This window comes from Helicoverpa zea, chromosome 9, assembly GCF_022581195.2.
Source record: "Helicoverpa zea isolate HzStark_Cry1AcR chromosome 9, ilHelZeax1.1, whole genome shotgun sequence".
Taxonomy (NCBI): Eukaryota; Metazoa; Arthropoda; class Insecta; order Lepidoptera; family Noctuidae; genus Helicoverpa; species Helicoverpa zea.
In genome coordinates this window covers 8,431,408-8,444,681 of record NC_061460.1, presented here as the reverse complement: position 1 = coordinate 8,444,681, position 13,274 = coordinate 8,431,408, and the positions used below count along the sequence as shown (strand labels likewise).

The 13,274-nt window shown below is 35.6% G+C and overlaps 1 protein-coding gene across 1 annotated transcript in view; it reads left to right on the top strand.

The window, feature by feature from the left end:
* Window positions 1-13,274, top strand: part of LOC124633268 (putative inorganic phosphate cotransporter) — a 29,092-nt gene that overhangs the window by 10,420 nt on the left and 5,398 nt on the right. Inside the window, exons 3-6 of the mRNA XM_047168446.1 lie at window positions 1,179-1,384; window positions 5,511-5,747; window positions 8,312-8,521; window positions 10,624-10,791. Of these exons, the coding sequence (XP_047024402.1) occupies window positions 1,179-1,384; window positions 5,511-5,747; window positions 8,312-8,521; window positions 10,624-10,791 (821 nt within the window). The remainder of the gene's footprint in view (window positions 1-1,178; window positions 1,385-5,510; window positions 5,748-8,311; window positions 8,522-10,623; window positions 10,792-13,274) is intronic.

Sequence of the window (13,274 nt, the reverse complement as noted above, 5' to 3'; positions counted from 1 at the left end):
ATCGCTAAGAGCGATCTCTTCCAGACAACCTTAGGATGGATTGAGACGAGAAGGAAAAGATTATACGGTAGGCAGTTAGGCTAAGTGTACACTTGCTCCTGCAATTTGCGCACCTAAATATTATTACCATAAATACTTAAATTATAAACTAAATATATATACATACATATATGTTTATATATATATATAAAATAATAACAATAAATACATATATACCTTTAAATAATGTCAATGCTAGATATATATACTTTTTATAAATATTATTCTACCGTTAGGAGGAAAGGTAGTGGCTTTTTAACATTCTCTTGAAAACGGCTAATGATTGAGCCCGTCTTATCGTAACGGGCAATGCGTTCCATAGCCGAACAGCCAGAACAGTAAAAGATTTGTCGAAGAAGCTAGTGGAATGCATCGCCATCTCCAGCCTCAAATTTTCTGATGACCTTAGAAGACCTTAGATACTTATTAGTTGTTTGTATAACTTAGTAAAGATATCCAATCTATTGACATTCCACTATACAGTGTCACATTGCTAAGTGAGTCGTTCGGTAAATACCCGATTAACCCATTTCCTTCAATCGAGTAGAATCACGCGCGGGAAATTGAGAACGTAAGCTGTCGCTGTGTTTTTCTGCTGTTACTGACCTGCACTTTGATAAGGCTTGTTTATATTTATGTGAATCTGGTAGATTATTTGTGTTGGTTATTGATTCCAGTTGTAAATTGTCTCGTATCTGTGTTTTCAATTTCAATAACTGGTGAATGGGATTATGGAAATTTTTGCTTCGTTGGTAGTTTACAATTTATATGATTGGTCATACTAACCGCCGTTTCGTTCTGGTTGTTTGAAGGATACTGCTATGATAAGGCATAGCAGAAACCTTTTTTTGCGGTTTTCTCAAAATCTGTATCTTTGAATTACAAAGCTAAAAACTGGCTGGTTAGATATTTTTTATTTTCCTCTTCTTCCTCCTGCCCTGTTCCCAATTTTATTTGGGAGCGGCGCAATGTCTTAATCTTCCATTTTTCCCTGTCACTAGTCATACTGACACTCACTCCCTTCCTATTCATGTCATCTTTCAGGCAATCCATCCATCCTTTTTAGGTCTTCCTCTTCCTCTCCATCCATCTACATTCATACTTATTTTCAAAAACATTATATTTTAATTTATTTTTAGGCTGCATCATCCCCCAACGCTACATCCTCGGCGTGATGGGCCTCCTAGGAGTCTGCAATGCCTACACGATGCGCGTTTGTCTCAACCTCGCGATCACGCAGATGGTCAACCGCACTAAGTCCGGAGGCTCCAGTTACGTCGACCCTGACGCGTGTCCGAGCGACGATCTCATTAATAACGTCACTACTGTTATTGCTGAGAAACCTGTGAGTATTTCATTTCATATTATAATTAGCGGTTTTACCTCACGAATCCATTTCTCAAAACAGAATATCAAAGAGACTTGAGGGATATCTTAGGCTCTAGACTATCCATGTATCATTTAAACCGCTTCAGCAGTTTTGTTATGAAAGAGTGATAGTCAAACGGATAGAGGTACTTTCCCATTAAAAATAATGGGGATCAATTTATTTACTTTTAACCTGCGAGTTTTAGGGAACAATGTCACGCACCCGATCTGCCAGATCCCATATTTCCTTGCCAAGCTGTATGTGAAAAACATAACAAATAAATAACCCCACATACGCATACAAAATATTGATTAGGATCTTACAGGGACAAAATGAAGAAATCAGAATTATCAAATTCAAAACTCTAGAATGATTAATCAATAGTCTCAAATGAAACTACTAAAGCAAATTCACCGCTTAGCATTCGCTAACCACAACGACTCCTATCTTCGCTTACAGCACAGAATGACGTATGAATCTATACTAATATTATAAAGAGGAAAACTTTGTTTGTTTGTTTGTTTGTTTGGTTGTAATGGATAAACTCAAAAACTACTGGAGCGATTTTAAATATTCTTTCACCATTATAAAGGTCTATTATCTGCGAGTAACATAGGCTATATTTTATCCCGGTGCGGGCAGTAGCTCCCACGGGACGCGGGTGAAACCGCGGGAAAACGGCTAGTAATGTATATGGGGAAAGTCGTGACCGCAAAATTTTGCTCATTAAAGAGTGCCTACTTTATTTACCTTTTGCCTTTTACCCTTATAAGCCATTATAGGGATAAATTAACCGCTTTTATATGACGTCAATTAGAAATAACCTATTAAAATTGTAAGTTGTGCGGTTTAATCTATATTTTCACAGTTCGGGTTTGGGTCGGGTTGATCCCTTCGTGCTTTTACTCTCGTTTAATATTGGAAAAGTTTTTGTAACCGTACCTATGTAAATGTAATACAGTGATTAAGAATTAGCATATACACTTAAAATGTTAAAAAGCTGTATTTGTATTTGAATTGTTAAACAGAAAATTATAAATTGTGTCATGTTACAAAATAAAGTTCCTGTCATATAACCATGGCATTAATCCTATATAATGTAACATGTAAAGCATAGCTCAGGGTAATATTAAAGTTTCCTTTGTTAATCTGTATACTGCATGAGCTTAAGTTTTGACATAGAGCAATTTTAAATCGCAACATTTTGCATAGCAAAATCTATTTTGAATAATATAAAGTCTAGTTATGGTAACCTTACTAAATGTTAAAATAATTTAATTTACATGCACAGGTACAAATTCAAAATATACTTACGTAATAATACTGTAATTTGTATATTTCATACGAGACTTTAACAAAGTACTTACCACTAGAATTCCTCTCCTCATTATGTCCTAAAATACCACTAGAAAATGTGAGGTTCTAAAGCCGACGAGTATGCACGTTGTCGTTAATTATACGTCATTAAAATACATGTTCCTCTGCCACGGAGGAAGAAATATGAGCGGAGATACCATAAGACAGGTGGACCAGGCGTCTTCTTGTAGGTAAAGTAACGTACATTAGGCGTCACCAAAACGATCAGTTGCTGCTAAACTAACGAGGCGTTCGGGTTCCTCGAGACATCTGTCAAAGATTGCTTTTGATTTGCTTTAAAAAAATGGGCGGGTTCCTTAGAATGCCGAGCTATGGCTTGACGTTCCTTGTCCCCCAGACACCTGCATTTTGGCGCTCTACTTTCTTAAGAGATTTTGTCTTATGACATCTCTGTAAGTCATTTTACTCTCTATAACCTCCACACTTTGTTGCTGCACTAGTATTAAAACACCTGTCAACGACGTCGACGTCTGAAAGAGCTTTACTTTGTTCAAGACTAAGGAAAGTAAATGTTAGTTAGTTAATGAGTTCGAACATGTAATAGTGCAATGAACTATGCCGGCGTTGTTGGAACTATTATTTTTTGCTGTGGCCTAGTATTTGTAATCTTGGTACACAACTATAAAAGCCATCAATTTACTCGAGAAAAAGAGTACAGGAGACCATTTTGTACGAAAAGATATAATGAATGATACGTTTGGCATAGAAGTATTATTCATAAAGAATTAGATGCTCAAATTCATTGTGCTTATGCTAACTGTGAAAATGAGTATACGCTGGATTGTAAATCGTCGTAAAACTCCCCCAAGTTCAAACATTTACAAATGCAAAACATTGCCAATAGTAACTCATCCCTCTGGGAATTACAAGCATAACCGTTCTCTGAACAAACACATACTGCCTTCAATTTACATAAAATACACATATTATGCGACTATGCCTACAAAAACATTACCCTTGTTTTGTCTTCACAAAAGTTCAGGCACCATGACCCGGATTCCGTACAACTAGGTCCCATGGGAACTCCTGAAGGGTCAATAAATATGTCAATCTTCGTTGCCTATTATTTTCAGCAGTTGTTTGCGCAATTATTATTATGTTTGTTTATTGTTTTAATGAGTTAATGGTGATGCTGTCTCGTCACTTTAATGGCTAAAGTTGTAATGGTCAGTTGATCTTTGACACTATTTCCTGTACTACGAATGAGACATGGTTTTATCCAATTATTTTTTTGTTCGCTCTTGAAGTATTATGTAAAACAGTTAAATATTTTAATTGGGCCAGGGTTATGAGCGTCTTCAATTAACTAACTGACTGAAACAATTTATACAACGAGCATTTTATTTGTTACTTACTTTTGGTTCTACATACTCAGTGCAACGACCGAAGATATCGCCAAAAGATTTAAATTCACTGTTGTTTATTTATAATATTTAAACGCAAATGTGCAAACCACATGTAGGTGCACAAAATTCATTCATACTGTGTGATTTATTATTCAAATATACATAAGTATGCGCGATGATATCATGTTTGCCCTCATTCAACTGTCCTTTAGTGAGTGTAAAGAGACTTTATATGCACATTTGCATTCAGAAAGCATTTAACTTTTTGGCATTAAACCTCTTCCTTCATTATACTTGCACATGTTCGACACACAGTATGTTGCAGCGAGCATATTTTAGTTTCTAAAGACAATGACTGACAAAGTATGTCACCGAGACTTTGTTAGTCTGAATAATGTAGCTTACCCTGAGCTATAAGATTTTGATAGCTCTCCTTTGAATATCATAGCTGAACTTTCTTAATTTCAACATATAGAAGTAGTAGGTATGTCAAACATGTCTGTTGGTAAGGAAGTTCATTCAATCTAAATTAACGTTCCAAACAGATAAACCCGCATTCACTCGACCAGAAGCTCGATTTTGATCAATCAAGTTACATCAGTCAAGATAGATCAATCAAGTTACATTTAAAATAATACAAGACTTATTTCTGTTAAAATATTTACATGTTTATAAAAGCAGTCTTCCGCACCTAATAATAGCTGCACTTATGCAGAAGGTTGATTAGTAACAATCCCGTGTAACTCGTTGTCACATACAGAAATATATTCAAAGACTACCGAGTAGGCAGTATGTGGGACTTGCATACTACGAATAATAAATTAACATAATCATCCCACAATTATTAATCACCTCGAGTACTTCTAAGATACCGATATACCGACTTTAAATTATGTTGAGACGGCGGAACGGATTGCTAAGCTGGAATTAAAAATAGATTAGATTTGCTTGACGGCTGTGCACAAAGCATGGAATGATATGTGTCATGACGAATGTAAATGACTGGTATTATGGTAAGTGCGTATAAATTTAGACGATATTTTTAGGATTTAAATAATGCAGCATATTTCCGTATCGACTTGAACCAGTAGTTTCAGTTTCAGTAAATAGAAAGTAAAGAGTACTTTACTTTCTATTTACTTACATATAGTATACTTAAATAACTAACTCGTATAAATGTATCGAATAACGTAAAAATGTACGTGTATCATTTCAGGAGAAAATAAAACTCCAACAATTTAAAGCCAATTGATTAATCAGTTATCCAATTTCTTAGACTAAATAACGCCATTTATTTTTAAGTGGCTTTAAATTTTTAACTACCTATACATAAGTGATTGTTGCGAAATTCCCACTAACCTTATTCATTTTCTTTTCAGTACGCAATCTTTGATTGGGACGAAAAAACGCAAGGGCTCATTCTCAGTGGCTTCTACTACGGATATGCGGCGACACAAGTACCCGGTGGATATTTAGCGGAAAAATTCGGCGGAAAATGGACTCTAGGTGTGGGACTTCTAAGTACCGCAGTGTTCACGTTCCTGACTCCAGTGGTGATCAGAGCTGGAGGGGCTACCTGGCTGTTTATACTGCGAATTCTACAAGGAATGGGAGAAGTAAGTATAGACTTAGAGAAGAGTATGATGTAGGTTTTTAGAGGATATACGAAAACTTTTTTTTAATATGGAGCTTAAATTTTCGTGTAACGTTCTGTATGCTTTGGGAATCAATCGCTTTATTAACTAAAACCGGTTTATTTTGCTGGCGAAAATAGTGGCCATAAGACAGGCAAACATTAGGACTTGAAACATAATACTTAGGTCTTCCACATTTGTTGCAAGGTTTCAGAAATAGTTACAGTTACCTTATGTGCCTTTTAGTACACCAAACATAATTTATTCCTACTGGTAATCCTATTTACATTTATTGACATATTTATTCCTGTATTTTTCCTTCCGCGCCAAAAATCTAGGTCATGTTCATTATCTTTTTATTATGGCCGACTACAAGTTATCAGTTTCAGAGAATGGTGCGCAAACAAAATAATGCAAATTATTTATTCAAGATGAAACAACAGCAATTTGTTACTGAACATTAAAAAAAAACTCTTGACCTACTTTGGTGGCGTTTTTTCACCATAATTAAGCTTTTTATATTTTTCGTCCCGTACAATATTGCTGTCGGATCTTGCCTTGAGAAGTTCATAATTTTGGAAATATGAACAGGAAATTGTACCGTGAATTTTATATGGACCTTTTGAAAAAAGTACGCGTTTTTGAATAAAAATTAACTGGGGACTTTAAGAGTAGGTATTTCATATCAAAATACATATTATATTATCTTCATATATATAAAAATGAATTGCTGTTCGTTAGTCTGACTAAAACTCCAGAATGGCTGGACCGATATGGCTTATTTTAATTTTAAAATGTTTGTAGAGGTAAAGGGAAGGTTTAAACGATACGAAGTTCGCGGGATCACCTAGTCTTATATATAAAAATGAATTGTTGTTCGTTAGTCTGACTAAAACTCGAGAATGGCTGAACCGATTTGGCTCATTTTGGTTTTAAAATGTTTTTAGAGGGCCAGGGAAGGTTTAAACGATAACGAAGTTCGCGGGATCAGCTACATAGTTAAAAATAAAAAAATGTCACGAAACCCTGTTTATTGTCATTTCAGAATGATATCACATTGATACCACTAAAGTATACTCTTAACTCAAGTGGTATTACATACAGTGTAGTACATAATTTTCAGTGAATACTGACGTGCACGAGTAACATATTTTATTCATAATTTTATTATATGTAGATGACTCACTGTGGGTTATAATTTTGCACTTACTACCTACAAAATGAAAAAATATTCTCATTATATAGCTGAGTGAATCACTTGTATTCATTCATTAACTACGTAAAATTCTATTAAAAGCGTAAGAACAGTTATAATAGAAATTGAAATCCTTTTTACAAGAAAATATGAAAAAATACTGGTGTTTCAAAGGAAGCTTCTCGTAATAGAATAATAATCAAATTCCTAGGTATTTATTCTATACACTAGACACAGTTGCAAGTTTAATTATTCATGAGAACTGCATAAGCCGATAAAAGTCTTCCCTGGCTCCATTACTTTATTCCTTGAAGTCAATAATACGAGTAATGGAAAATCTTAGTTTTCTAATGCATCAGAGCATGAATGAAATCGATGCAAAAGCGTCACGGATGAGGAGTTTCTTTCAACCTTGCATGCATGCATGTTCATTCATATGCACGTTAGTACCTACACAGTTGTATCAATGAATTGAAATGATGAACTCGGCTGTAGTTGATACGATAGTGGAACGAGTAAAAAAGAAAATTATCGCGCGCCTGTTGCTTAGGTTCCGGCAATGATGAGAGAAACGGCCGATTCTAAATAATTCGCAAGTCGTTTACAAACACTACATAAGAATTATATCCTATTTTTATTGTATCTGACCTCGTTGCTACAGAGTATTGTGAACGAATATAGGTTGACACAATGTTGAATATGAGGACAAATATAATGGAAGGCCAATATTTACTATCATAATATGGACAGATATTTATTCAACTCATATGAGTTTTTCTCCTCACAGACGAGATACGGAAGAGATATTTATAAGCAAAACTTTGTTCAAAATAAACACGGAATGCAATAACAGTGGGTCTGAGTTATGTGTGTTTTATCACTCCTAGCTTAGAGTTTTCAAGTTTTAATTAAACATTTGCTTGGTTCGTGAAAAGACAAATCTTTTCACGGACAGAATTGAATTTCAAAGGCAAAACAAGAGCTGTCGGTATCTAACAGAGCTCGCCTATAAAAGGAAGATCTCTCTCGAAGTTGGATAACAGAAAGCTTTGAAGTGCTAAAGGAAAATAGAATTCTCTGATGTTTTAGTACGCCAGAGTATACGCGATGCATTCTAGTCTTTGTCACTTTGTTTTATTCCCTTATACTTGAGTTCAAGCATACATTTTTATGATGAAATCGAAATAATAGGAATAAATATTTTCTTTCATGTTCAATTTTTTTTTCATTCTAGAATCCGCTCAAAATTATGGAGATGATTTTTTGTCTTCATTAAAGATGAGATTTTAAGTATTCCTAAGTGTACCTCACCATCACCTTTTATAAACTAAACACATTGTTTCTTCAACAGGGTCCCACAATGCCAGCTCTCATGATCATGTTGGCGAGATGGGTACCGCCTCATGAACGTTCATTCCAAGGCGCGCTCGTGTTCGGAGGGGCACAAATCGGCAACATATTCGGGTCCTTTATGTCGGGAATATTGTTAGCAGACGGCAGGGATTGGGCTTATGTGTTCTACTTCTTTGGAGGATTCGGTATCCTGTGGTTTGTGCTCTGGGTAAGTAGAAATATACATTTTTTGATATTTTTTTAGTACTAGGTATATAAATTGTGTATCCCAAAAAATTCAAACACCACGTTTTACTTGTATGTCTAGAAAAAAACAGCCGAAATGTCTAGTTTGTCATCCTTTCATTACTATGGATCGTGACTAATTGAAATTATTTATTACGCACAGTTAATCATAATTGAACTGTCCAATTTGTGTTAATGGACGTTCTTCTAGTTGGGCAGCTGGTTAGTTGCAAAGCGTGTCATTGGTCAGTTTGAAAAACATGTCACTCATTACACCAAGGCTAGTTTCCAAGGTTGTCGCGAAACCAGCATTTTAAGTGTTACAAACTGTATCAAGAAACACATAGTCAGATGTTTTATCCATTAAATGGGATGAGCTCATACTGGGCAAGTCAGACTGAATAATTAAACAGTGCCTAGGAAGTAATGTTTATTCAAATCATACAGCGATTACCAACTAGTTAAGGCGACGAATTGGTAAACAATAATTCCATAACCGGCACGCGCATCTAAGGCGCCAAGAGGGGACGGAGCGTCTGAGCGGGGCGAGGATTACAATACGCGCGCTAGCTTATAACTAAAAGTCGTAAGCGACAAAATGGTTTTGTAATTTTATTATTTAGAAATGATAATTTGATACAAATTCCTTCCACAATTTTAAAGAGTATGTATATACTCAACTACTAAAAAGTTAAGAGGCTTAAATCGGTCCCGTTTGCCCGTAATATGTGAATCTCTTAAGAGGTATGTTTGATATATTTTTCTCTGTTATAAAAGTTACCTAATCATGTTTTGAAGTCTAACAAAATAAGGTTTTTATCATGAACTTTCAGGTAACCAAGTTGTATTTTGATCCGTTTTGTATTTACTGAGAAAAATTGATATCCTTGGCGCCAAAATTTCCAATTCGTCCTCTTAAGCGTATCTATCAAGGGAAGATCCTTATGTATCCTAAGAGTATTTATATTCTTCTTCCGGCATTTTGATGATGATTTATAAATATATGATCGCGAATAATTACGGTAGATTATGATTAACTTTACTATATGGTCTCGTGTATTAATATTAATGGACATCACATTTTTCTGTTGTGTTTTTTTCTCTGGCTTCGCCTGATGTAAAAGAAAAAGCAACCGTTTTTCACGTTACCTATATGAAAACCGTTTAAAATTCTGTCAGGAGGCGTTCCGATACAAATACCCACGAAAATACTAGCTCAAATATTTTGTTCTGAATATTGCAAACCGTTGCCTGGAAAATGTTGATCAAAGTTCCAAGAATTTAAGGGGAAGCGTTCAGTTTCAGAGATGCATATCTGAATCTTATGTATGTACTAAAAATCGGTTATATTGGCGAAGCATAAAGATGGTTCGGAAAGATGATCAATATGAAAGCAAATATAATGTTAGGTTCCTTAAACATTAGTATTAAATTAGAGACAGTACAGTTAAACTTAAAGTCACAAAATTAACCAATTAAGATCCCAATACCGTACTTAACTTCATAATTACTTAACCACCCTTATCAAAATCCCTTATAAAAAAGAAACAACGACAACAGATCTTAACCATCACTTAATCCTAAACCATCAATTACCAAAATTTCCTAAACAAACTGTGATGAAGCCCAATTAATCACAGGTCCCTGTAACAGCACCAATAAATAAAGAGGATCCCGCTGAAAAACAGAAAGCCGTGAATAAAATTACTGGTCACGTAATCACGACAGATAAAGGGAAATCGGTACTTTAATATTTTTGAAGCGAATAAATTAATGGATGAGGCTATGGGCATTTTATGGCCGCTTGTGGGATAATAGTACGGATTAGTTATGAGGAACTGCCGTCGATTGGTGGGATTTGGGAGTGACTTTTCTTTTTTGTTTTATGCGCCTTGATATAATTATTTTATCTAGTGCCAGTAGCAATTCCTGATCTGATGTATTCAGTAAAAGCGTCAAAATGCAGAGAACGGTGCGGAGGGCGGACTTAGGCGAACCTAAAAATGTTGCTTCTTTATTTAGTTCCTTCTTTAAATAGTATTTAATGAACATACGTGTGTTACATAAAATCTTATTATATTTCAGAGTCTCTTTTGCTTCAGTACACCAAACAGCCATCCGTATATATCAAAGAAGGAGTTGACGTATCTAAACAACAACGTGACCACTGCTGAGAGCGCGCATGTGAAGGACCCGGTGCCCTGGAAGGCTATCTTGCGATCAGCTCCAGTGTGGGCACTTGTTTGGGCCGCTGTAAGTATTTTAATAATTGTATACTTATCTACTAAATGTAGTTTTTCTCTCTGGTCGTATCGGATTGCCGTCCCATTGGGCTAAGAGAGTGAAGGCTAGAGAGTGCACTAGTATTTGCGCAAATGTTTGAGCTTTCCGGTAATGTCCTGCGTAGCTTGTTGATCTTCTTAAGTGGGAACAGCCGCTTTGGACGCCATTATATATTTTTTCGCAACTATTTTGTCACATGAGGGAATAATGATACCCTGATAGAACTTAAAACAAAGTTAGGTACTCTTACATTATGTTATAGTATGTATATTTCGTCCGCGGTTTCACTCACTACCTGAGGGAACTACTTCCTTTATCCGGTTTGAAATGTTATTTTAATGTCGCAAAATTTTTACTTTTATAAATATTTGATGGATCAGTAAGGACGCACATACCCGTCATATCTTTTGTATCCTCAATATGATCCCCCTGATAATGCATCATTTAGTGCAACGGACATAAATACCCAGCCCCAATATCAACTGCGTGGAATTCCCTAGAACTTTAGAAAATTTCCAACCATTTTACTGATTTGCTGTTCCTGTTACTGATATGACTACGATAGAGAGGGGAAGGAGCTCAATGTGGGTCACACTAGTATTAATAACTCAATTACTCATGAACAACGCTGCATAACTACATAGTTAACTTGTAATAAAGGAGGAAAAAATATAACACTGTTAATTACTAAGACTCGCCACATAATATTCTTTCAGACCTTATTTGCAAATTGTGGTAACAATATTTTATTTTTAAATTAGAATTCTTAATAAAAGCATGTAATGGCTAACGTGTAATGCAGTGACATAAAAAAATATTTTACTGTAGGTACTGATAACTAACCACAAGTTTTTATGACGCAAATTATTAGCGTTAGTCCAGAAATTAAATAATAATAATAAAATACCGTGTATTATTCCTTCAATGAGTGTGAAAGGAAATGACAATTTTAATTATATTTTTGTACATACCACTTATACTTTCACGTGGTCGAGTCTGCCTAGTATAATTTGTGACTCTAATTACTACTAGTGCCAATTAAAATAAATTTGCCACTAGTTAGATAACAATTTAAAAACATAGGCCGTTCACGTAATGAGATATTGTTTAATCGCTCCGTCATGAGTGAGACCTTGGCGGAGTTATAAAACAGAATCACCCGAATAAACGAGGAAGAAGGTCCATTTAACCTAACAGCAGAAAACTCGAATACGAAACTTATAGAAGGTTATTTTATCAACAGAGAATAACTTTTACCTAACTTCGCACTTTTGAAATCTTGGGACCACTAAGACAACCTTTTATACCACGAAAAGTTCAAGTACCTACTAAAGACGAGATTCAACCAGTGGGAGTCACAAAGTATTATCTTCTGATCGATTCGCTTCTAGTAAAAAATAAAAATTGCGTGCGAGCATTTCTAAACTGTATTCTAAGTTGCAACCCTTGAGCACGAACTTGCTAGCAGTAAACTCACGTCGAAAGCTATATTATACAGTTTATTCGTGAACTCGCTTCTCGCTTTAAGATGACTTACACTTCTGAGTGACGTATACCTTCGTTGTGTCTCGCCCACGGGCTGATGAAGGCCGTACATAAGCGCTGTTTACTAAATGATGCCTATTGATCTTAATACTGCTTGGATGTTGGATTAGCCCTGTAATAAGTTTGCTATACCTACTTATGATACATGTCTTGGTATTGTGTAATATGCGATACTATGTATCTAAGAATCTGTTTCGATTTGTCTTTAATTCTTACAGAGCTAATTGGTATGTGAAATGTCTTTAAAATCATCATAAGCCAATAATGATCTTTATTCGAACTTCTAAAAAAGCTTGTAGGTATTGTTTTCACAATGTGATGATAATTTAAACAAACTTGTCCTAGCGGGAAACACTCAATAGGCATTTAGGCAACAATAGCGATAGTTAAATGCCTAATTAAATAACTTATCAGGCAAACTATATGTCAGGATACGGCAATTTACAAAATAGAATAATACGAAACCAATTAAGTAAATATTACGCAATTTTGTATGGTTCGCTAACCACAAGGCTAAAACATGTGTGTATGCATGGTGAGTACCTATTGTTACCTATCAAATGACCTTTACATCCTCGTGGTTTTAACAACGTGGTGGCCTAGTGGGTAAAGGACCAACCTCTCAAGTATGAGGGCGCGGGTTCGATCCCAGGTCAGGCAAGTACCAATGCAACTTTTCTAAGTTTGTATGTACTTTCTAAGTATTTCTTAGACACCATGGACTGTGTTTCGGATGGCACGTTAAACTGCAGGTCCCGGCTGTCATTGAACATCCTTGGCAGTCGTTACGGGTAGTCAGAAGCCAGTAAGTCTGACACCAGTCTAACCAAGGGGTATCGGGTTGCCCGGGTAACTGGGTTGAGGAGGTCAGATAGGCAGTCGCTTCTTGTAAAGCACTGGTACTCAGC